Below are 25,083 nucleotides of genomic sequence, written 5' to 3'. Positions count from 1 at the left end.
AAAAAAAAAAAAAAACTACTGTTTAGTTTGGAAGTTTAAGCTGCTCATAAATTTTCAGATTTTCCAAACAAAATGTCTCCAAAGCCTCAAAAATTGTAAATAGACCCGGTTGAAAGCAACTTGAAGCAAGGTCATTGACATGTTTAATAGCTTCTTGATGTCTCTTTTTCTCTTCAACCAATCTTACCCTTGAAGCTGCTAATTTCTCATCAGATTCTCTAAGCAATGGAACTTCAGTTTCCATGAAATCTTCTGAGCTTTTCATTTTGTAAAAACATGAACACTGCTTTGACTTGATTCCATTCTTGTCACAGTAGTACTTAAGCATGTGCTTATAATCCCTTAGAAAGTGTTGCACTTTAACTTTGAGTAACTGTTCCTCATTCTGCTTCTCATATAACTGGTGCAAGTTTGATGCAAAGGTACTAATGGCTTCTGAGACTATAGTTTCTGAGATCTTGTGAATTTCATGGCACCAATCATTACAAAGGTTGAAAATTGGATCAACCCCATTTTCAGAATTTTCTATTTCTTCTTGGATTATGTGCTTCCTGAGCCAATCATTCAAGTTTTTCACTAAGGATTTCTGTGTGTTGATGAAGTTACTAAAGCACATACTCCAATTTAATGCAATTCTTTCTAGTCTTAGTGTAGCTTTTGCACTTGGCATTTTCTTCCCTCCAGAATCTAATATATGTACATGACTTTTAGCCATGGAGATAGCTTGAAATTGTTTATGGTGACAATCACTCATTATCTTCCACAATCTAATTAGCCTAAAAAAGAAAAAAAAAAAAAGAAAGAAGATAATTTAGTCTCTAAAGGTTTGAGAAACAGAACAATGTAGTGAAGAAAAAATAGAAAGTACTAAGCAAAGCTATGGTATTCCAAAGATGTTGATAACTATAAGCAATAAAAGATAGGACTTCAACTGAATAATAAAAGAAAGAGAGAAAATTAGCATACCCTTCAATCAATTTGTTCAATTCAGAAATCAGCTTATTATCTCTTAATCCATCTATGTTTCTTGATATTAGACCAATTGATGAAATAGCTACATCAATTTCTGAGTTCAAAAGCTTGACAGAAGCAAGAGTATCATCAATCTTATCAAACTCAGAACCTCTACCATCCAGATCTTTTAGCTTCTTGTACTGCCTTTCGTATTGAATTCGAAGCTTTTCTACAACCTGTCATCAATAATATCAAGGAAAATATCAAGTTCTTGAATTTATATATATCCTGTTATGAAAACAAGCAATGTCTTACCATGACTGCACCAGAGAGTTTCTTTTCCCAAACATAAAGTTCCTCCAAGGTGGATGAAAGGTCACTAAATGATGTATGAACATTGTTTCTCATGGACAAAACCTTTGCTCTAGAAGGTTTGTATAGCATATAGGAAAGGATTAAACTCGTCTTTACTGAAGGGAATATCGGCCGCAGGACACAAGAAGCAAAGGCTGCATGGCAATAATGAAAATCAAGATAAGTTCTTGCTCATTCCATATGTGATAACATGTAACAAGTAAATATCTAACATAATATTTTAGGGACATTAAGCAACAAAGTGAGAGAGAAAAAAAAGGAACCAAATACTAAAAAGACTAAAACACATAAAATTCAATCATAATAAACACAATTGATGCAAGTGATCTTACCCCTTAATTTGGAGCTTTTAGGTTTATATGGTAGCTTGCCAACTTCCATAAGTGATTTTAATTCTTCACCAGAATCAAATAGATTTTTGAATTCATTATTTACTTCTAGCATTGCTTCCTTAAGATCTATCTTGGAAATAGAAACTGGTGTAGCAGTAGCAGGACACTCACTACATTGTTCTGTTGTTTTTTCTGCTTCAGATTGTGCATCTTCTCCAATCTTAGCCTCATTTTCAGTTTCCTTCTCATCAAACACTATTGACATTGTTGAGCTTTGTTCATAAGCTTCACTTTCCTCTTCTAATTCTGGAATCCCTTCCCTCTCCCTCACTACACTCTCATTGATATCATGATCATATGCATTGAAATCATATTCCATGCCAAATGGATCCAAGAAATCCCATGTAGAGTTGTTTCGTTCAGTTCCATTTTTCTGAGGATCTTCTACAAACATCGTAGATGCATTTGTACTATCATGCATAAATCTATCATTATGGTAAACAAAACACATTGGTTGTTCCAAAGGTTCATCATTGAACCAATTTCCACACTTTGGGGTCTCTATTTTATTTGCAAAATCCAACCTTTGACTATGATCTTCACTATCATGATGATTATGATCATGATGATGAGTACTACTACAAGATGAAACATTGGAAGTCACATATGAATCAAAATCATGATCATAAGTGCAGCAATCTCCATCATCATATTCAAATTTACATGAGGTAGATTCCCATAAGCATTTCTTTTCTTCTTCTTCTTCTTCCTCTTCAGATTGATTAATTTCGGATAAAGATATGTTGGAACAATCAACACAAATCACTAATTCTTGATCAACATAACGGTTAAGTGCATCACCAATTTTCAAAAGGGACTCTAAATACTCAACAAAGGATGTGGCAAAATCATACCTGAAATTCTTAGCCTTTTTGATAAACTCCTCCCTCTCTTTGCATAAACTCACTAATTGTGAAGATTGTTGCAACTTTGGTGCTCCTTTGGCCATAGCAAATAAACCCAATTAGTGACATATGAGAATTAGAGAAGCTTAATTTAAATAATACTAAGTTAAGATCAAATAGAATCAAATGCAAAACAAAAACAAATAAGAGAGAGATTTCTGCGAGGCAATTGTTTTGATTATTTGAGAAACAAATATTTGTATTGTGTTTACTATTTAGTTAGTATCTAATGTAAAGAGGGTAACAATGCATGTATGGATTTCAAAGAATCTAAGCAATAAATATGGAAAAATAGTTGCAAAAAATTCATACACATATGCACACTTTTTTTTTTTAATGGAGCTTTTAGACAATTCGGTGCTCTGGATAAAAATTATGATAACATGATAGTTATTATTATATATTATAAATAATAATGTACAATTTAAAAATATTAATATTTGAAGTTTAAATTATTATAGCACAATTGTATTTAGAATATTAGAATTACCCTCTAGTTAACGAGATTTTTTTATCAAGTGGATATAAAATATTATGTCCAAATTTAATACTAGATAAATATTTCTTTTAATTTTTATTTATTTATTTATATTTTTTAATCTTATCCATCATAGTCTTGAATAAGTTGTCAAAGATTCAAATAAAAATTCTGCACACATTTAAAAAAAATATAAGTTTTCCAAAGAATAACAAATATATAATAAAGATCTACGAATATTTAAGTAATAATGACTTATTTTAAGCAAATTATATAAGAAAATAAAGGATATTATTATTTTTTATTAAGTAGTGTAAATAACACAAAATTTGCAGTGTTGCTACAAACAAAATACTTATATAGAAAACAAAAATAAAATTTTGAACTACCCAAACACATTTTAGTTCTTTTATCATCCTAGCAGAAAACAAGTTATTAGTAAACATTAATTTAGCCAATTGGAGCAAAGCAATTAGAGATGCAAGCCAGAGTTTAAATTTTAAAAGAAACAAGTAGAGAAATTTATGGGAGCAGGTTAGATTCAGTGGAGTAAAAATAGCACAAAAAATTATTTAAAAGACTGTGAAAAATTACAATCACTTCATTAAATAAGATTTTTTGGTGGGATTTTTTATTTTAATAAATAAATTAATTATAATAATTATTGAAAAAAATATTTGCTAAAATAAATACTTTTCTTGTCTTGTTTACTTTGTAAACGAGATAATTTTGCAGGAGTACAAACGAGAGAAGACAGATGGACGTGATACGTGTACATGTATGTGCAAAAAAAATTTTTTGACTGAAAATAATAAAGAATGTTAATAATATCAATAATCCAAACTTTTAGTATGCAATTAGTACTTAAAAAGGTTGGTAGAAGAAATTAAAATGGATTTGTTTGATCAATTAGTATTTAAAAAGAGTACATACAAAATTTTAGATTAAATTATGATCCGATTAGATTGATTTAAATTTGAAAAATAAAAAAATTTGTACGTGTTCAAGTTCCATGATGAGAAAAAATACAGTAATTATGCCCACTCCTAACATTGAAAGATGGAAAAAAAATTGATGCACGATAAGGATGGGGATAAATAAAATAGAAGAAGAGTGGAAGATAACCGTTTGTCAATTGTTAAAGAGAGGTTGACGGGAATAAATAAGTAACCAGTTACTAATTATTAGGAGAGGTTAATCGGAATAAATAAAATGGAAAAAGATGAAAAGAGAATTGAAACGGTTATCTCTCACTCTTTCTCCATTTTATTTATCCCATCAACATTTCCTAATAATTGGTAACCTCTTAGTATATTATTATTTTTTATTAAGTAGTGTAAATAACAGAAAATTTGTAGTGTTGCTACAAACAAAATACTTACCTAGAAAACAAAAATAACAATAAGAAAAGAGAATGATATTTAAAATTTTGAACTACCCAAACACATCTTAATTCTTTTAAGATCCTAACAAAAAACAAGTTATTAGCAAACATTAATTTAGCCAATTGGAGCAAAGAAATTAGAGATACAAGCAATAGTTTAAATTTTAAAAGAAACGAATAGAGAAATTCACGAGAACATGTCAGATTCAGTGAAGTAAAAATAGCATACAAAATTATTTAAAAGAGTGAGAAAAATTACAACCACTTCACTAAATAAGTTTTCTTGGTGTGGCAAACAAACTCAGAAGTTTCAGATGCTCAAGGAAAATAAACAGAAAGATTGGATGCCACATCCATGAATGAACCGATCATGGCAATGTTAAAGATATTTAACTACATAAATAAAAGACAATATTATCTTTGTTTTTCGTTTTTCTTCTAAAGTGTTTTGTTTTCATACTGCTATTTTTTTTTTGAAGTTATTTATTTTAAATATTTTTGTAAAACATTGAGTACTTGAAACTTTCTCTTGTCAAAGTCAAGAACTTTACCAATAAAAAGATTAATTTAAACACTGTTTTTGGTTAATAGGAAATGATGAGTCACTAAATCACACCAATAAAAAAAATAATTAAAAAAAAAACATTGGATTGATAGGCACAGAACATATAAATCCACTTATCCACTAGTAATAATAACCACTAATGTGATGGATCCATCCTTAAAAACTACAAGAAAAACACAAAAAATTGACATTTTGATCAGTTGATGAAATGGTAAAGTTTGATCCAAATAGTAAACGTATTAGTCCAAATTTTGTGATTATGTTTGGAGAGAAAGAACATATAGTGAGTTCACCAAGAACCTGATAACCATAGTGATAAGAGAATAAGGAGAGGTGAGAGAAAGAAGAGAAAATGAGAAATACATCTTCAATTCTTCAAAAAGAACAGTATCAAGTGAGTAACTAACTAACATTAATTGTAACAAACAAATAACTAATATAAATGGGGCAGATCAAGAACAATATTAACTATTTACCAAAGAGCAGACATAATGAGGGAACATTTTAGGTACAAAATAGTTCCTTATTTATTGACAATTAACCATTCAATCAAATTCACCACTATAACAATGGCTTCCACCAGTATGAACTCAATTATAACATAGGTCCTACATTCTGCTGCTGTCTAGTGTTGCACTTGCTGGGGTTCACTCCTTTTTTTTCCCAGCCTTCAGAATTAAACTTGTGAACAGTTTGTATTCCAAGGGCAGCAACAAATCAACATGCCTTGTTTGGCAGAATAAGAAGCATTCTCAAGGATAGAATTTGAGCTGCATGGCAAGTGGCAACCATCTCTGCTCAACACTGTTCAAAATCGATCACAAAACAGGCGGAATGACTTTTTCTGCCGCCACCACCAACCAGGCCAAGGATCCAAAAATTCACCCGGAATCTTCAACATCCAATTACTTTCTTATCTTCCCTTTCAACATATTAGACCAGCAAACCAGATGCCACATTTCTTCACCATCTCTTGCAATCATCATCTAATCACAGTGTAACACCCCCAAGTCCAAAAACAATTAGCATATTGCATTCAATCTAAATTAGTGCTATTTCATTTTATAATATAATAACAAAATTATTTAACGAAGGGTCAAGGAAAGGACCACAGTTGCAGTTGAGATAACACGGAGACAAGTCAACTTCAAACTAAAGAACATTAGTAGGACCAATTTCATCTAAGGATCTCAAACTCCTAATCTAACAATGTTCAATTAATCAATTCTCCAATCTAACTAGCTAACCTAATACCCAAGGTGAACTAGCCATTCTTAAACCCTAGCATCAAATTAATTCCTAAATATGAACCCTAGAAGCAAAGCCACTAAAATCTATGAAATTTTATCAAACACTTACCAATTTTCCAAATTCATGCAAGGCAGAAGATATCATCAGTCATGAGCAAAATATACTGCAAGATCCTCAAAGGAGCATTCCCGAAATCCAAATGTGGCAACCTCAGCTCCCTAACCCTACAAGCTCCATCTGCTCCACCACCACCACCAACCCGACCCACCCGAACCCGGTTCATATCAACCTTCCTAAACAGGTAAACCTCACAACTACCACCCCCACCACCGGAAAAACCCCGATCCGCTGCCGCATTCGGTGGCCGTTTCTGTGTCCTGAAAAAGGTCCAACCTTTCCCAGCAAGAACCCTGCAAAACCCCTCCATATCATCGACCCTCTCTCCGGTAACCCTAGAATACATCGACAACGAGCAACAATCCCAATTTCCTCCTCCTCCTCCACCGCTACCATCTCCGGCAATTGCGCCGCCGTCGAAAAATACCAACTTGAAGAATGGCGCGGCGAGGTTGACGAAGTAACGAAGGTGGGTCAATGGGGCCGGAGTCAGGGAAGGGAAAGGGATCGGAACGGCGTCATCTTGGAGCGGCCAGGAAGACGAAGAACAAGAAAAGGAGCAGGTGGTGGTGGTGGTGGTGGTGGCAGTAGAAGGTAACGAAGAAGAAGGAGTTGAATGCGGCGACAAAGATGATGAGAATGGCGTTGAGTTGGAGAAGATGATGTGGGAGAGAGATGGCGTTGGGAACAAGTCCATTCCCAAGGTTCTTGCAATGGCGGCGAGTCTGTATGTGTCGGTTACGATCTCTCTTGTTGGAAGGAACAAAAGACCCGCAGTTTTTGATCTTCTTCTTCTTGCTCTTATTCTTCGTCTTCTGGATCTTCTTCTCCCATCTTGTTCTTCTTCATTTTGTTGTTCGGAATGAGCGTGGGAATGCATGAGATGTGGATGGTGATTGATGGATTCACCCAAGACGAGAGAACGAAGCAGCTTTAGTGGAAGCATCTTTCTTTTGCTTTGTCGATTCAATCAAAATCACTTCTTCTGTTTTTGACTTTGCTAAAGTAACTCACCCAACTTTCAATAATCCTTCTTCCATCTCCTACACTCTATACACTAGGATGCCATTCTCATATTAATTAGCTGAATAATTAGGTCAAGATTAATTTTTGTATTTGATAGGAAGAGTCAATCCGCTAATTTTTTACAACTCAATTAATAATTAATAATTTTAAATTATTTTAATAAATTTAAATTTCAAAATTTGAATAATAAAAATTGTGTTGAGTAACCGCCCATAAAATCATTGTGATTAGCGTCTATCTTCTTCCTATTATCGCAGCATCTTTTTTCTCATTAACAGCACCGCTTAGTTGCCACTGCAGCGCGCTACTGTCACAGCTGCAATAACCACTGTCACCGGCTCTTTGGTGTGTGGCCGTTTTGTGCCGGCAGAAATTTTATCGTGCGGTCGTCTTCCTTGCCAGGTGCTGATTCATTGCCGCTGTGATACACTGTCGTTCCAGCCGTAATAACTGCTGTGTTGCCGATTCATTGGTGTTCGCCATTTCGTGACGGTGAAATTTGTTATCACAAAAACTTGCGTGTGTTCCATCACCCGATTATCATCAAACAAGTATTTTTTGATGTTGTCCCAAAGCCGCGAACAAAAATCTCACATCTTTGACGGCTTCATCGATGAAACTTATATTTGGAGAAGAAGGAACGAATGCATCATCTATTGATGTGGGTTATGAATATTCTTCTAATGTATCTTTTAATACAGATATCTTTTGTGGATATGTCTTTTAAATAGAAGTGTCTTTTGTGAATGTGTCTTTGTACAGTAAGTGTCTTCTTATGCATACACTTCCGAAGACGTGAGTAACATTGACTATTATTGATGTGGCGATGGAAACGCGTCCAAAAATGAACGAGGGAGGTCGGAAAGAGGCAGCTGTTGAAATTAGAGGATGAGACTGGATTTGAGCGGTGAAAGATGGTTAATTGTGTTTACTAGTGATAATTGGGGATAAATTAAGTTTATCATAGATAATTGAACATATAATATTTTTAAAAATAAATTCTGGAGTCCAATCCAATAGAAGTTGGGAGAGATTAGTAGAATTCTTTTTTTATTATCCAGCACAATTAAATTTTTACCATTTAATTATTTATATATTTTATAAACTTACACATTCTTTCATTTTCGGTTTCATTAACTTTAATACTTTATTGATAATATCACTTTTTTTATAAATTCATGCATATAATAATACAAAAAGTCATATGTAAAGTAATATTATAAAAAATGAGTAAAATTATTATTTTTGAGTTAATATATAATTTAGTCCCTAAAATTTATGCATATTTTAAATTAATCTTTGAAATTTCAATTCTCTTAATATCATCTCAAAATTTTACACCAATGACCTCTTTACTATTTTTGTAACAAAGATTTTAATGGTAAATTAACTTTGAATTGAATATTTGAATTTTGTATTGTGTATGCACTATACAGTAACTCATTAGATCTGCGGAATTAAGAATATGGTAAGCAATCAAAAAATAAAAAAGACCTTAACTATATATTGACATAGACTAACAATTATTACATTAAACTCTAATAAATCATTATTATTTAAGTTTTGGAATTTAAATAATCTAAAAACTACAAATAATTTGTATTAAAAAGAAGTATTTCAACAAACAATTATGAAATATATTTTACTTTAACATATTCTATTATTTAGACAAAATTAATATAAAAAAATAAGCTTTTAATTTAACATAAAGAATATAAGAAATATTTTGTTAGAAACTTATTAAATAAATGAACATTCTAATAATCATATATACAATTGAAAAATTTTCAAATATACCTGAAATAGCAATAGTATTTCAATAATTTTAACCTGTTAATTTTAATTAAAATATATTATATATATTTTTATAAATAACACCAAGGTTACAAGTACATTTGAAAACTGAAACGTGAGTGTAGAGAACAGAACAAGTGTCCTGAATGCATTGTGGCATTTTTTGTTGGAGGAGTGGTATAGATTACGCAAACAAATTTGTGTCATGTCAAATGCATGATGATGATAATGATATTTATCTTCATATGTTTCACACACGTAATTAACTGGCTCTGATTCAAGCACGTCTAGTACTCTTAATGATATAACTCACCCTTTTCTAACTTTGCAAAATCCAACTCCACTTTCTGTCAGGAGTAATGGAAGAAGCAAAAGAGAAGGGTGTGTTTAATGAAGAGAAGGCTTGTTTGGTGGTTAAAGAGCTGAGAAAGAGCTTTGACTCAGGGAAGACAAGAAGCTACAAATGGAGGATTTCGCAGTTGGAAGCCATGGCTAAGATGATTGAAGAAAGAGAGAAGGACATCATTGAAGCAGTAGATAAGGACCTTTCTAAACCTCAACTTGAAGCATACATAGCTGAGGTCTCTAATTTCCTCTCATTAAATTGTATTGGATTATTTTTAGTAATTAATCGATTTAAAATAATAAAATATATATTTTATATATAAATATATTATTTTATTATATCATATTCCATTTGAATCTTGATTGGGGTTTAAATTTTTGAACTTTAACCTTGAGGGGTTTTCTTTTCAGAAGCTTTTCTTTTATAAAATTGACATTAATGATGGTGACATCTAAAGTCTTTGGTTGTCGATTCCATGATTGTGGCCAAAGATTTTACACTTGTGCTTCTTCGATGCAGGTTTCTCAGACAAAATCTTCATGCAGTGAAGCAATTAAAGCACTGCATCAGTGGATGAAGCCTACAAAGGTAGCTAATTAATTACCAAAAGCAAAACAGAAATATTTGCATGCCATCATTCATAATCACTCAATCCATTTTTAAATAATCTTTAATATTTTAAATATACAACTGTTTTACTTAAAAAAATAAAATCAGCAACCAAATTTTGGTCTACATAATCATACTATATGTACACTACAAATTAGACACGATATAAAATATATGTTAAATTACACATATATTTTATAAAAAAAAAATACACGATAACTGATTTAATAACTAATTTTATGTGCATATATTATTTTTTACCAACAAATTCAGGTGAAAACTGCGATTACAACATATCCATCATCAGCAGAGATTGTATCAGAACCACTTGGAGTTGTGCTCATCATCTCAACATGGAACTTCCCTTTCCGTATGTTCACATATCTTATTAACTGAGATTGTTGTTATATTAAGAGCTTTAATTTTCTGGATGTGATTGAGTAGTGTTATCACTGGATCCGGTGATCGGCGCAATCGCGGCGGGGAATGCAGTGGTTCTGAAGCCATCAGAGGTTGCTCCGGCATCATCAGCACTGCTGGCAGATATGCTGACAAAATATTTGGACAACTCTGCTGTCAGAGTTATTGAAGGAGGTGCTCCTCAAACAACCGCACTATTGGAGCAGAAATGGGATAAGATACTCTACACAGGTACTTTAATTTGTTTCATACTTTTGTTTTTCTAATAAAGTGAGAACTCAGGTGCGTTGATATTTAAGAGTTGTTAGATGATTTGACTAATTTGACTAAATTTTCATCTAACGTCTCTCATATATCATTGAAAAAATACAAAAATATGTTTGTCACAGGAGACACAAAATACAATTTATTTTTTATTATTATTATTATCAAATTTTTATAATTATATTTTATTTTTTATTCTAAATTTTGTATGAAGAAAAAAATAAAGATAAATTAGAATTTTTATTATTTGTTATATTTTATATTCAATTTATTATCAAACAAAATACAAAATATTAATTTTTATGTCTTTATCTTTTAAATTCGATTTTCAATGTCTTGTCTTGTCTTATTCTCAAAATTAAGCACAACCTTTGTTCCTTAATAAATTAGTGCAGATAGATAAAATGGTCTTGTGAAGAGAATTAATTTGACTTATGATGATAATTTTTTAGATGTAATTGTCTTATAATAAAATTTAATAGAGATTTATTGGTCTAACACGCAGTTTATGGATGCAGGTAATGCTAGAGTAGGACGAATTGTGATGGCTGCTGCTACAAAGCACCTTACCCCAGTGATTCTGGAACTTGGTGGAAAGTGCCCTGCTCTTGTTGATTCTAATCTCAACTTGCAAGTAACATATGATTTGAATTTGAAGAATTTAATTTCATTTCTGGCTTAGACATGTGAATGACACTTATACAAATGATTCAGGTTGCTGCTAGAAGATTAATAGCTGGAAAGTGGGCATGCAACAATGGACAAGCATGCATTTCTGTTGATTATATCATCACTCTTAAACATTTTGCTCCAACCCTTGTATCATTTCACAAACACAATTCAATAACTCTACTCTTTTAAATATTTTCAATAAATTCTCATCTATCACTTATCACTTATCACTAATCACTCCACAGATAAATGCTCTCAAGGAGGAATTGGAGCAATTTTTCGGAAAAGATCCAATGAAATCCAAAGACATGTCGCGAATCGTGTCTTCGTCGCACTTTTCGCGGCTCTTGAAGCTTTTGAATGATGACAAGATATCTGATAAAATTGTTTTAGAAGGTCAGAAGGACGAGGATCAATTGTGAGTAGCATTATTTCTATTTTTTTCTGTCAATTCTATTATCTTAGTATCTTTGTATTTTAATTAATATAATTTGACTTTATTGCAGAAAGATTGCTCCAACAATCATATTGGATGCACCAGATGATTCATTGGTGATGCAAGAGGAGATATTTGGGCCAATAATGCCAATTATCACTGTGAGTTAATTAGTTGTAGAACACAAAAGAAAGGAATAGTAATAATAATAATACATTAATTTGATGCTGATTATAACTGACTTTCATTAATTTAAATAAGTACTGGGTTTGAATCTCGTCTTGTATATGCAGTAATTCAATGGCCAATAATAAATCTTTAAATGGAGTTCAGATTTGTGATAGATTAGTTCTTTAACTTATCGGATTAGGAGATAGTGTAGACAATAAAAAAAATTGATGCTGACTATGGTTGTTTTTTAATTTGCAGGTTGATAAGATAGAAGATGGGTTTGATATAATAAAGTCAAAACCAAAACCTCTTGCTGCTTATCTCTTCACAAACAATGAAGACCTGAAGAAAAGTTTTGTGGAAAACATTTCTTCAGGAGGGATGCTCATCAATGACACTGTCTTACAAGTAAGCTAATTAAAGATTAGGGTACTTTTGGGATGGTATGCTGAAAAGTTTAATTTATTTTAAGAATTTTCATTTGTACAATTCTTTTTAAAGTAATCGATTATAAGTACTAATTTATGTTTTAATACTCTAGTTGAAAAGTAATTTTAATTAAGATAATGTATTGTGTTTGAAATGTATAAAAAAAAAGAAATAAAAAAACTACTTTTAAGTGTATATTTTAAAAAGGGATATGAAATGAAATGATTATTTATATTATTTAGTATTTGATATTTGAGATTAAATTGGTAACATTATTGGATAAAAATATTAACTTTTTGCTTATAATTTGAAATATAAATTTTATTAATTTGTGTATGTAAATTCTAAAAAACATAGATATAAACGGTATTGATTCATGTGGTAGAATTTCTGTAAATATAGTGCAAATTATTGCTGGCAGAAAAATAATAATAATTTTTTGCTCTATAATATATTTTGAGGTTTTTAACCAAAAATAATTTGATTTTAATAAAAGAGTAATGTTGACATAGGTTGTAACTCCTGGTTTGCCATTTGGAGGAGTTGGAGAGAGTGGAATGGGTTCCTACCATGGCAAATTCTCTTTTGATGAATTCAGCCACAAAAAAGGTGTTCTCTATAGAAGTTTCAAAGGTGATTCATCTATGAGATATCCCCCATATACACCCAAAAAACAAAGCTTGGTGAAGGCCCTTATCAATGGCAATATCTTCCACATGATTCTTATTTTGATTGGATGCTCTAAACTCTAGATATTAAAACACAGCAAGAACTCATAAATATTTTAAGGGACATAATAAGTTGCTCCTTTAACACTAGCCTTCTATATGTATGTCATCAAGCTTATGGAAATTATTCAATCTCTATCATACATTTTTTGTAAATATATAGATTGTAGTACAGTTATTTTAGAATTTTGTCTTGATACAATATAAGTGATAGGTTAAAGTTTTTAACATTATTATTATCTTTTTCCTTTAATTTGGTGATTTCAACTTTATTATTATCTTGTGTTTTGTCACGTTTATTATTTGTGATTTCAACTTTATTATTATTTATTGAAACAATTTAATCCAATTTTGAAAACATTATTGATATATATGGATATTATTGGATATTCCAACACATTATGCATGAATAAAATGCTAATTAATAAAATTAAGTTGAGTTAGTCTAATAGTTAATTCACTGATTCATTTAAGAAATTTCTGAAGTCCGATAAATTAGTTCTTGTCCTCCTGAATAAAAAATACCATGAAAAACAAAAAACAAAAATCTAATCAATAATCTTCAGTTAATTTGATATTATTGGTTAATAAATTATTGTGCATTTCATGATTACTTAATTGATTAAATAACTGCCGTGCAACTATTGACTACTATGTATCATATATTAAGTGATATTTTTTTTTTTTAGTCACCAAAAAAAATATCACTTAAGTACATTACTACATTAGACACCAAAAGAAATGATCACTTAAGTATCAATTATTATGTATTGATCACTTAGTCAACATCTTCATTCTTCACCGGATTATTTATTGAGTTAAGAAATATATATTTAATTTATAATAATACAATAAAATGAATATATCTATCTTAGCTTCTCATCTTCCCAAAAGTTTAAGTAAATATTTTGTATATATTTTTGCATAGATCTTTTTTTATTTTAATTTGTCGTACACTAAAATTATTTTTTTTGAGGGGTAAAGTTTAGATTTTCTTTTGTTATAAAAATTCTGATATCACATTATAAAATTATTTATATCAAAAATTTAAAATAATAAAAAAAAGAATGCAATTCAAAAACTAATTATCTATCAATCAATATTAGTCAATTTTTTAAAATTTTTTTAAACTCATATATTAACATTCAAATAAATATTCAAAAATAATTAATTTGAATTGACCGAATGGTCAATTCATTTGTCCGCTTAAGCAAATATCAAAATTTGAATACAATTTTATATAACCTAAAATCAGTGATGATTTTATTAGAAGTCATGACAGAAATAAATAATATGTATTTAGAATTGAAATAATATCTCAATAAGAGTAAATAAAAGAATTAAAATTAACTATAAAAAAATGAGACTCTGTACTTTTATTAAGAGTAAATGAATTATTATATATATTAGCATCGGTAGGCACATGTTTCCCTACTTCAACAAATAAAAGTAGCCAAAAATACATTATAAAAATAGTAAAAAGACATTTTCTACAGATCATGCTAGGTGCAATGAAGGAAGGAATATAAGAACCCCTCACATTAGAAGAAATCCCACTTCTAATTACTGAAGCAATGCCTTTCCCTGGCCTCACATAATATAATATAAAGTCTTTAATTTGGAACTTGGTTTCATGCATTAATAATTATTCCATCACACACAATAACACGTAACGTACGTATTAAACCATATATACATAGGACACAATAATAATCTTATTCTTCATCAATTATTAATTCCATCTCTCCAGCAATTCATATATTATTTTTTTCAACTGAATTGAAAATTGTTATGAGATGATGAAGGGAACGAAGAAGTTATTATTACCAGGATCATTATTGTTGGTTTTCTTGTTATGTTGTTCAACTTGTTCAGCTTGGTTTGGTAGTAGTAGTAATAGTAATAAGCATAAAACTATTAGTTCCAATTATGGAAATGGAAGAAGAAACTCTATTCCTCTTGACGAACCTTCCTCTTCCTCTTCCTCATCTTCCTCCTCCTCGTCTTCGTGGTTGTCATCGTCGTTGCTTAATCAGTATCGAGCTAGCTCATCCGTCGTGTTTCGAGTTCACGGCAACGTTTATCCTGTTGGGTATGTATATATAATAGTCACTTTTTTTTTCTCTTGCTTTATGCATTTCTTTTGATATTTGAAACTCTTTCATAATGAATTTGGAAATTAAAATCACAAGATCTTAGTTCTCTAAATTTCTTAGTCATGCAATAACACAACTTTGGAGGACTTGTGTATTGACATTGTATATTTTGACATTATGTTTGAATTTAGTTTTGATTCATACTAGTCATACCAAAAAGTTTTTACACAATTATCTAATTATTTAATTTATAGTTAAATCATACAAATAATATATTTGAACATTTTCAGGTTCTATAATGTTACATTGAACATAGGGCACCCACCAAGGCCTTATTACCTTGATATTGATACAGGCAGCGACCTCACATGGCTTCAATGTGATGCCCCTTGTACTCATTGCACTCAGGTATCACAAATTTATTGTTCAATCTTATGCTTTAATAATGGGCTGATTCACTTATTTATAGACTAATGAATCCTCTAATAACTCTTTATGGGCCTAGATAATTAAGTAGTAGATCTAATTAATATTGAACTTGCTAGGATCCCAAAATTAAAATTGATATGAGATAAGTTTTACACTCTTAGTGTAACAAGTATAAACTCAAGCAATTATAAAATTTGGACTAAGTACAAAAAATTTTCTCTAATTATTACAATAAACATAAAATTTTATTTCGCTAAATGAAACTGGTTACATAGATCAAATGACGCCAGGTGTTATTGTTTTATTTTTGTGACAGACACCGCATCCGTTGTACCGGCCAAGCAATGACTTGGTGGCATGTAGGGATCCAATGTGTGCATCATTGCATCAGAATGAAGCATATGAATGTGAACAGCCACACCAATGTGACTATGAAGTTGAGTATGCAGATCATTACTCTTCCCTTGGTGTTCTTGTGAATGATGTGTACCTTCTGAACTTCACAAATGGAATCCAACTGAGAGTTAGAATGGCACTTGGATGTGGATATGATCAGTTATTTCAAGAGCATTCATACCATCCATTGGATGGAATGCTTGGTCTTGGAAGAGGAAGATCAAGCTTGGTTTCACAGCTTAATAGTCAGGGTTTGGTTAGAAATGTAGTTGGACACTGCTTGAGTTCACAAGGGGGAGGCTATATCTATTTTGGTCATGTTTTTGACTCTTCTAGACTCACTTGGACTCCTATGACATCCACACATTTGTAAGTCAAATCTCAACCAAAACCATATCTTCCATTTAATGTCTACTAATAATAATATTCACTGGCTTACTCAAATTCTTAAGCTTCATACTGGACAATGACAACTATTATCATCGTCTCAACTAAAATTTTTATCTTTATTTTTTCACATTTATTACTATGACTATTCATAACTCCAACTTTGTAATGTGTATCAGCAAACATTACTCAGCTGGGCCAGCTGAACTCCTTTTGGGAGGAAAGAGAACTGGGATTGGAAATCTCCATGGTGTTTTTGACACTGGCAGTTCTTACACTTACTTCAACTCCATGGCTTACCAAGCAGCAATTTCTTGGGTCAGTTGAAAAACTGAAAATCAATAAACATTTACTACTATGCACTTGTACTAACATTGTGTCAATTTCATAATGCAAGATTATTTACTTATTAACATGGTTCTTTTGTTGAATTTCAATTGTCTAGTTACATAAGGAGTTAGCTGGGAAGCCTTTAAAAGAAGCACATGATGATCACACTCTCCCTCAATGTTGGCATGGTAGAAGACCTTTCAGAAGCATACATGAAGTCAGAAAATACTTCAAGCCTATGGCGCTTTCTTTCGCCGGCGGCGGCCGAAGTAAAGCTCAGTTTGAAATCCCTCCTGAGGCATACCTCATAATATCAGTGAGTCACTGCAACTAACTAATGAATTCCTTCTGTGTTTAACCTTTTCCGTAGAAAATGTTGTCACTTGAGCTAATGTTCATGAACTGTTGTTAACAGAACATGGGAAATGTTTGCTTGGGAATCTTAAATGGATCTGAAGTAGGGATGGGAGATCTAAACCTAATTGGAGGTAATGAATGTTATTACTATTTTCATTATTTTTTATCTCTTTAGTACATCTTTGGATCAATGTATCTGAATAAAAGATACCCAAATATGAACTTATCACACAGTGTACCAAAAACTTTCTATGAAACTCTTCATTCTGAGAGTGTTGGTTGTTTAATTCATGCAGACATATCCATGCAAGACAAAGTGATGGTATTTGACAATGAGAAAATGATGATTGGTTGGGCACCAGCAGATTGTGACAAAATCCCCAAATCAAGACATGCCAACATTTAAATCATAAAAAATTTATATTTCTTTCTCTCTCCTTTATTTGTCACTAAGTAGCGGTTATTTCTCACTGTTTATAGAACAGAGTGGTTGTGTTGTATCATATGAATGTTGATCTGTTTGTGAAGTTAGCTTTATAAATAGTAGAAAACATAATGATATACTGGTGATGTGGGAATTTACCTTAAATAATATTAATAGTGTAGTTACAGCTGGTTACAACCTAGAAATTAATTAGTCATACGATTACATTAAAATTTACAGCTCTGAGGTTTCCATTTGGAACTGATAAGGCAGAGTAATGCAAGTTGATGCAAATATCATATATTTATTTCATAATTAATCAATTCAGTGCTGTACCACAAATCCATCTGCTTTCTCAAATGGTTTTTGATCTATTCAAATTTGACTGTAGAAACAAATCTTCTTAATCCATATGCTACAATGGAATCTTATCCTTTTTACTCTTCTAGAAATAACAGCTACCCTTTCTCTCAACAGAAAAGATGCTTTGCTACAACTGTCACACTAAATCACTGTTGGTTCTGAACAGAAAGATTCGTGAAAGAAACATTCTCTTTGATTGTTTCTTTTGTTTTGCAAATAATAATGAATTATATTATATTTTATATTACTAATATATAGAAAAATCAACTAACAAAACCAATGGAGCAAGAATTTCCCCTACTAAGAGTCCTAACCACTACACATTTAACACCCTAAAATATCATCAAACGGCCCAAAGGATCTACACCCACTTTTGAGATCATTCTGCTACTTATTCTTTATATTACAGAGTACAGAACCTGATCTCCATTTCTTTTTCTTTTTCTTTTTTTTTGGCTTTTTTTTCCTTCACATCTCCCTCCCTAATCTCCCAAGAACAAAGAATAGCCACCAAAACCCAATGGTCCAAAAGTGAAATTGTTAGGTAGGTGTGAATTGTGTAAATGCTGAGTTTTCACTACAAAAAATGAACATATGCTTTGGTCCCCATGATCTCATTAGGCAATAGTCCTCCACCACATTTTCCCAGAAAAAAAGGTTCAATTTTTTTCTCCCCCTCTTCTTCCAATTCCCAATAATTCTTAATGGTCAAAAGAATCAAAATGGCTTTTGTGGGAACAAGAATGTGTCTTGGAAAGACATGAGCTGATTCATTTGGAACTGATTTCCAAAAAGGTCATCATCATTCATTGGGAGGTTATTATCATAGTTGTTGAGCTGAAAATCAAAGGTATCAAACAGCTGCATATCTAGCTCATTGCTCCACTTTGGGTTGCTCTCCACCTCCTTGTCGCAGGTGGCGTCCGGCGAAACCGCGTGATCCGAGCAGCTAGAGTCCGTGTGCAGCCTTGGAACGGAATCTGATGTGTCCATGTACAATTGGTGCTCATTGTTGGAGAAATTGTGGATAATCTTTGGCTTGGTCTCATGCTCATGCTCATGATCATAGTGAAGTATCTCTCCTGGGGAAAACTTTGGTAGTTTCTGTTCCAACCCTGTTGTGGCAGAGTTGAATTTCTCAATCTTCCCTTTCTTGTTGTAGATTCGACACAACACCCAATCATCAAGCTGCACCAAAACATATTCCAATCAGATCATACTAAAAGAAAAGTTGATTCTCATCAACAGTACTTCAAAAATCTTGCATCACAAATAATTTGATTAAATGATATTATAAATAACCAGACTAGATGCACACTAAAAATAGTCCCCGAATGAATCACCCATATAGAATAAAAAAATTAAAAGAATATGTTAATTGGATCCAATAAAAACTAAAAAACAGTTATGCTCAAATTATTTTTAAAAAATAATTCTAATCCTAAGAATTTAAATATCAACCTCTCTCCATAACCAATTTTTATAATCACAAACCTTTATTATTATTATTATTATTATTATTATTAAATAAAATAAATTAGGGTAAAAAAGGTTTGAAGAGAAGGTTCTAGTAGTTAATACCCTCAAGTTGTTGTTGTTGAGTTTGTTGGCGGCGGATCTGTCAACATTGGCGAGACGGTACTCATGCATAATCCAATTAGTCTTCACTCCTTTCGGGGCCTTTCCGGCGTAGAACACTAGCGCTTTCTTTATCCCTAACGCCTTCGGCTTCCCTATCGGCTTATCCGCCCCGGTCGCCTTCCAGTACCCGCTCCCAGCCGCCCGGTTCGGCCGGGATCCGTTCGGATATTTCCTATCCCTCGGCGAAAAAAAGTACCACTCCTTCTCTCCGTACAACGCCATCTCTGCAATCAATAAATAAGTCAAACTCGAATTCTTACGAATAAATATCCACTGAAAACAGAAATCGAGCGTTTAAGTACCTGGAAGCTGCCACGGATCGAACTTGTACAAATCGATTTCTTTAATTATTGGAGCAGCAATTGATTGCTTTGCGCATTTCTTGCAGAGATAGTGGTTCACCAATTCCTCGTCGCTCGGGTGAAACCTGAACCCTGGCGGTAACTCTAATCCACCTTGCATTATTCCTCCTTCTTCTTCTTCTTCTTCTTGAATTCTCGAGAAGCTGCAACTCTAGCTGAAATTGAATGAATTGAATTGAACCGAACCAAACCGAATCGAATCTCTGTGTGTGTGCTGGTGGTGGCGAATGATGCTGAATTTCGAGTTGAAACGTATGAGAGAGTCACGAGAGGGGAGTTATATAACCGCGTGAAGGAACAAGAGAGAGGAATTTAGACACGTGCGTGATAAGTAGTGAAAACGTGGTGAAGGTGGCATTGTTCCAGCGTTTATTAGTAGGCTATACCTACACCTCAGCCTCCTCTTTTCTCATGCTGACTGCTACTGCCACGTGGCGACGCATTACTGGTTGGTCGACACGTGTGGGGGTTCCACTTCTTGATTCTGTCATTGCTTGCGTCACCAATACCTTTCTCTCGTTTTTTCCCTACCATTTTATTTTCTAGTAATATTTTTTTTATGTCAAAGATCAAAGTGTCGGCTTAGTATTTTTCTATTTGGTGGGGGACATGGTTGACCGTCGTTGTGTGCTTCTGGTCTTGTGCATGCATGAGACTTGAGACACCATAACCATGAAAAATGGTAGTTACACTCATCCTTTATCAAATGTTCTAACGGATCATCATAATCCTATGCTTTAACGCCCAAAAAATTATTCATAATTCTGTAATTTTAATATCAAAATGTAAATGTACTAATAAATTATTTATTATAGTTTTAAACTATGATGATCTCCTTTTGTGGTTAAACTTTTGTTAGATTTTAATCATTTTTTAATACTATACTAGGTATCCACCTTTGATATCTATAGTCAAGCTCATTCAAAAGCATACTAGCTAGTCATGGAAGAAAAAAAAAATTTTGGTTGATTCAATTTGGGATCAATAATTTTTTCCTTTAAAAACAATTAGCTAAAATTTTTTTACTGAAAGCTATAGATTTGATTGTAAAATTCAGATATAGGGTGACATACAGTAGTGATTGGGATTAAATGTGAGTAATATTAAAAAAATAAGAAGTCGCATGTTTAATTAAAAGTGTGTGTATTATAATGTTTACAGTATAATCATCAAATATTTACAGCTTAAAAATATACGTTATAAAATATTATTAGAATTGTTAGTAATTAGGAATTAAATAAGTAATAATTAGTAGTTAGTAGATAAATATTTATGAAATTAGTTAAAAGTATTTTTATAAATAGCATGATTTTTGTACCATTAAAACAATTTCAATATAACAACTTTATATATAATATTATGTTCTTATTCTGCTTTCTCTCCCAAAAATTCAACAATTATCAAGTATACAACAAAAATTAAGTTTATAAAAGAATTTATATTTTTTAATAAAACAGTTATAATATATATGAATATTTTATTCAATCAGGAGTGATTAGTTTAAAATAATTTAATTTGTGTGACAACATATAATTTAAATTTTTTGTATAAATTTATTTTTATAATTTTGCCATGTATATATGTTGGGGTGGGAGGGATTAAAACCTGGATAAATTACAAAAAATTATACTTAATTTATTTTGATATTAACAAAAATATTTTTAATTTTATTATCCATAAAATTATTTGTAAATTATCTAAAAACGTAACAAAAATTTTTTGACTTTTTTTGTTATTTTTTATTTTTTTTAAATAAAAATATATTTTATTATATTTGATAAATAAAATATAAGATGTGAAAAATATTTCAATAACAAAATTTAAAAATATTTTTGTTAACAAAAAGTTTAGCCCGCAGAGTAAAGACGGAGGTTGAGGCTCTGAGGTTGGGATTTGGGGAGGTGGATTCAACACTGCGTTTAATTGTTGGTCAACTACTTTGACTCCTACCTATGTAAGCCTATGACGTCATCCTTAAGCTCCTGAGCTGTATTTTGGAGTTTATTTCAGCTGTGACCCGCCAACCCCTTTCGCATTCTCTGAGTTTTGGAAAAAATATTATAAATGTGTAAATGCTAAATCAGTATTCACCGAATTTTAAATAGAACAGTTTAAATTTTAACAAATTTTAATCAATAAAATTTTTTACTTTTCTTATTATATTTTACTTAAAATTTAAATAAATTAATTTATGTCAGTATTTTAGAAAACATAAATAAGTTTTTTTAAAAAATAAATTGATTTTTTATATAAACAAATAATTTAAAATGATAATTAATTTATCTAATTAAAATAAAAAATATTTTAGTAATTAAATTATCGGATTAAAAAATTATCAGGGACTCGGTGTGTATATAATTCTAGTAACATTTACACTGGTACCCAAACCTTATACTAGTGTAGTATAATTTAATATAAAAAACATTCTCTAAAATAAAGAGCATGAATAAAATAAAAAAATAATAATTTAATTATAATTGAATTTATATAGTTATATATAAATTTTACTATTTTAATTTAAATACGAAATTATTAAGAAATTTAAAATTAAAATAATTTTATTAATGAAGAGAGAGAATAATAACCAACGTTGCCATAAATTTAAAATCTGTTTCTTTTTCTGTCTTGCTGAACGTGAAAACGGTATAACCTCTATGAGCTCTTTTGTTTGTTACATATATGTGCAGGTGTTCTATCTTTGTGGTTAATAACTTAATAATAACTTAATATTTAACACAGTATACCCAGATATTTCATATTTGCGGATTGATTAAATATTTAATTTAATTTACACTAAATTCATCGAATTAAATTTTATATTTATACTTTTTATATTTAAATTCAATTTAATTTGTATATTTGTAAATTGAATTAGATATCTAATATATTTTATAAAATAAAAAATATATTAAAAAAGCTGGGGTTTGGAGATCAGAGATATAGTAATCAGGAACACCGCGTTTTTGTTTAAGTGGTGGTGGCAATTTTTAAAAGAGGATTGTCTATTGTGAAAAAAGATTATTTATTCTTGTAATAATATGAATCTCAATGTGATGTTACTAAATTAGATTGTACCGATAAAAAGGACTGTAGAAAGATATCTGTCAGTTGAATATAAAAGAACAACAGATAAAAAAAATTATTAATGGGATGGCAATAAAAGTAGGGAATGGAAGAACTCTTGTTTGAAAAGATAACTAGGTTTAACGTGGTCTTCTAAAGCGAGTTTTTTAAAGCTCTGCTCTATTTCAAACCAACAAATTAAAGATCCGTGATAGAGGACTGTGGAATTTAAAATGGGTTAGGGTGGATACGGTATTTTCATTGGAGAAGAGAGTTGTTTCAATGGGAGTTGGAACTTGTTCGTCATATTCATGATAGGTTAAGACCAATAAAACTATCAACTGAAATAAAGGATAATGTTGTCTAAAAATTTGATAATAAAAGTATTTTTTTTACTAACTCTTTTGTGAGTTTAAATGACAAGTGTGGTGCGCTTAGTTGAGATGTTTTGATAGAGCTTGGACTATCCCTAGAACCATTAAAGAATTGGTTGAAAGTTGGATTGGCATACCTCATAGAAAAGAGGAACAGAAGATGTAGCTGATTGGATTCTTTGCAATGATTTGAAATATATGGTTGGAACGCAATAACAGAATTTTTAACAATAAAAAAGTAGGTGTTGAGTTCATACAAAAAAGAACGTTTTTGAGCTACAAATAATAGATTGTTGTTGATCCTTCTAGTTGTTGATAACAATATCAGAGATGACAGAAAATTGACAACCTTTGTGTTGGGTTTGCCTCTTGTTGTGTTTGGTTTATTTATTGTTCCATTTTAGTGTGTTGAGTTTTTTTTGTTTTAATATATATATTAAAAAATTAAAGTGTACAATGGGCTAAACCTTTGGTCCATGAATGAAATGAACATCACCCACACTATCCAGAATAACCATCCGAATACCAGGGATAATAAACATCTCATGTCATCAAATCACTCATCCTAAAACTTAAGTTACTTTTAGAGTTCACCAAGAATCGAACCCTTGACCTTTCGGATCTAGAACTCTAATACCATGTCATGAACCCACTCATCTCAAAAGCGTAACCTGACAGAACAATGTAACACTAATGATCATATCTCTAATACTTTCTAAACCTCTATTGTACACATTGTACGCTTAGACCATTGACTCCCTATACTTTTCCTCTGAGAAATTAAATATTCTACAAGGATATGTATGAATTGAACGGTTTTCTGGGTAGAAAATAAACAGACAAATCCAGTCTATTTTTCAACACACACATGCAAATCAAACCAAACAACAAAAACTGATATATGAAGAATTGTCTTGGGTTCTATGAACAAACACTACATCGTGTTTAAAATTCACGATTTACATAATAAATTTGAGGATAATCGTGTATTAAAATTGTTTCTAGAACATTTGTGTAGTTTTATTTCCCGAATTTTTTAATTAAATAAATTACTATCCGAAAAAGTGTCGTCCTACCACCCTTCCCTTTCAATTCGAAAGAATCACGCACATACAGTTAATAAAAACATCCAATACATCAACTCATCATTAATACCGTACAAACCTTATCATAATTTTTATATTCATATTAATCATATATTATCATAAATCCGTATCAAATCTTGATATTAATAATTTGATATCATATTATTTTTCATCATAATATTAAAAGAATATTTTAGTATTTATGAACAGACAGAATTTCTCACATGGTGGCACCTCACGTGTACATGTAACATAGAACATTTAGTTAGTTCGTGTCCCGCAAGAAATTGACCAAAACCAAAGAATAACATCATAGTCCAATATTCCCATATTTGAATACTGCTTCTACTAGCATCTTATAACTGCCATTAATTAATTGTAATTTCGAATATGTACATTATTTATTATGAATCAATGTTGGGTAGTTTAATTTCTTGACCCTTCTATGTGTGGCCTTAAT

At 31.1% G+C, this 25,083-nt stretch overlaps 5 protein-coding genes across 5 annotated transcripts; 2 read left to right on the top strand and 3 right to left on the bottom strand.

Moving 5' to 3' along the window:
• Window positions 1-22: 22 nt before the first annotated feature.
• LOC107463164 (nitrate regulatory gene2 protein-like) lies at window positions 23-2,670 on the bottom strand. Its single transcript, XM_052253434.1, has 4 exons — window positions 1,662-2,670; window positions 1,270-1,463; window positions 967-1,190; window positions 23-776 (listed from the first exon to the last, which is right to left on the bottom strand). Exons 1-4 carry the CDS (start codon window positions 2,668-2,670, stop codon window positions 23-25), a joined length of 2,181 nt encoding a protein of 726 aa, XP_052109394.1.
• A 2,726-nt stretch (window positions 2,671-5,396) lies between these two features.
• Window positions 5,397-7,478, bottom strand: LOC107463344 (uncharacterized). The gene is made up of 2 exons (XM_016082129.3): window positions 6,413-7,478; window positions 5,397-6,039 (listed from the first exon to the last, which is right to left on the bottom strand). The coding sequence occupies exon 1, from the start codon at window positions 7,365-7,367 to the stop codon at window positions 6,426-6,428; it is 942 nt and encodes a 313-aa protein (XP_015937615.1). The 5' UTR covers window positions 7,368-7,478; the 3' UTR covers window positions 5,397-6,039; window positions 6,413-6,425.
• A 2,075-nt stretch (window positions 7,479-9,553) lies between these two features.
• Window positions 9,554-13,520, top strand: LOC107463230 (aldehyde dehydrogenase family 3 member I1, chloroplastic). The gene is made up of 10 exons (XM_016081990.3): window positions 9,554-9,822; window positions 10,107-10,175; window positions 10,470-10,566; window positions 10,641-10,847; window positions 11,399-11,514; window positions 11,595-11,699; window positions 11,798-11,970; window positions 12,059-12,149; window positions 12,418-12,567; window positions 13,101-13,520. The coding sequence occupies exons 1-10, from the start codon at window positions 9,601-9,603 to the stop codon at window positions 13,338-13,340; spliced, it is 1,470 nt and encodes a 489-aa protein (XP_015937476.1). The 5' UTR covers window positions 9,554-9,600; the 3' UTR covers window positions 13,341-13,520.
• Window positions 13,521-15,060: 1,540 nt separating this feature from the next.
• On the top strand, window positions 15,061-17,903 carry LOC107463231 (aspartic proteinase Asp1-like). The gene is made up of 7 exons (XM_016081991.3): window positions 15,061-15,408; window positions 15,703-15,820; window positions 16,158-16,606; window positions 16,804-16,942; window positions 17,070-17,270; window positions 17,370-17,442; window positions 17,608-17,903. Exons 1-7 carry the CDS (start codon window positions 15,113-15,115, stop codon window positions 17,715-17,717), a joined length of 1,386 nt encoding a protein of 461 aa, XP_015937477.1. The 5' UTR covers window positions 15,061-15,112; the 3' UTR covers window positions 17,718-17,903.
• A 418-nt stretch (window positions 17,904-18,321) lies between these two features.
• On the bottom strand, window positions 18,322-20,365 carry LOC107463232 (NAC domain-containing protein 2). The gene is made up of 3 exons (XM_016081992.3): window positions 20,042-20,365; window positions 19,680-19,963; window positions 18,322-19,286 (listed from the first exon to the last, which is right to left on the bottom strand). The coding sequence occupies exons 1-3, from the start codon at window positions 20,199-20,201 to the stop codon at window positions 18,816-18,818; spliced, it is 915 nt and encodes a 304-aa protein (XP_015937478.1). The 5' UTR covers window positions 20,202-20,365; the 3' UTR covers window positions 18,322-18,815.
• Window positions 20,366-25,083: the final 4,718 nt, after the last annotated feature.

This window comes from Arachis duranensis, chromosome 8 (genome assembly GCF_000817695.3).
Source record: "Arachis duranensis cultivar V14167 chromosome 8, aradu.V14167.gnm2.J7QH, whole genome shotgun sequence".
NCBI classification, from domain to species: domain Eukaryota; kingdom Viridiplantae; phylum Streptophyta; class Magnoliopsida; order Fabales; family Fabaceae; genus Arachis; species Arachis duranensis.
The sequence above is the reverse complement of the archived record's forward strand: the minus strand, read 5'-3'. Positions and strand labels throughout refer to the sequence as shown.

Bases quoted from the DNA above. Each gene is read 5' to 3' on its own strand.
- LOC107463231 (XM_016081991.3), top strand. From the start codon at position 15,113: ATGATGAAGGGAACGAAGAAGTTATTATTACCAGGATCATTATTGTTG. The intron at 17,271-17,369 runs GTGAGTCACTGC...TGTTGTTAACAG, and splicing joins AGGCATACCTCATAATATCA to AACATGGGAAATGTTTGCTT. The intron at 17,443-17,607 runs GTAATGAATGTT...TAATTCATGCAG, and splicing joins AGATCTAAACCTAATTGGAG to ACATATCCATGCAAGACAAA.
- LOC107463164 (XM_052253434.1), bottom strand. From the start codon at position 2,670: ATGGCCAAAGGAGCACCAAAGTTGCAACAATCTTCACAATTAGTGAGT. The intron at 1,464-1,661 runs GTAAGATCACTT...ATTGCCATGCAG, and splicing joins TAAAAGCTCCAAATTAAGGG to CCTTTGCTTCTTGTGTCCTG. The intron at 777-966 runs GTATGCTAATTT...TTTCTTTTTTAG, and splicing joins TTGAACAAATTGATTGAAGG to GCTAATTAGATTGTGGAAGA.
- LOC107463344 (XM_016082129.3), bottom strand. From the start codon at position 7,367: ATGCTTCCACTAAAGCTGCTTCGTTCTCTCGTCTTGGGTGAATCCATC.
- LOC107463232 (XM_016081992.3), bottom strand. From the start codon at position 20,201: ATGCAAGGTGGATTAGAGTTACCGCCAGGGTTCAGGTTTCACCCGAGC. The intron at 19,964-20,041 runs GTACTTAAACGC...TATTGATTGCAG, and splicing joins CGATCCGTGGCAGCTTCCAG to AGATGGCGTTGTACGGAGAG. The intron at 19,287-19,679 runs GTATTAACTACT...GTTTTGGTGCAG, and splicing joins TCAACAACAACAACTTGAGG to CTTGATGATTGGGTGTTGTG.
- LOC107463230 (XM_016081990.3), top strand. From the start codon at position 9,601: ATGGAAGAAGCAAAAGAGAAGGGTGTGTTTAATGAAGAGAAGGCTTGT. The intron at 10,848-11,398 runs GTACTTTAATTT...TTATGGATGCAG, and splicing joins GGATAAGATACTCTACACAG to GTAATGCTAGAGTAGGACGA. The intron at 11,515-11,594 runs GTAACATATGAT...CAAATGATTCAG, and splicing joins ATTCTAATCTCAACTTGCAA to GTTGCTGCTAGAAGATTAAT.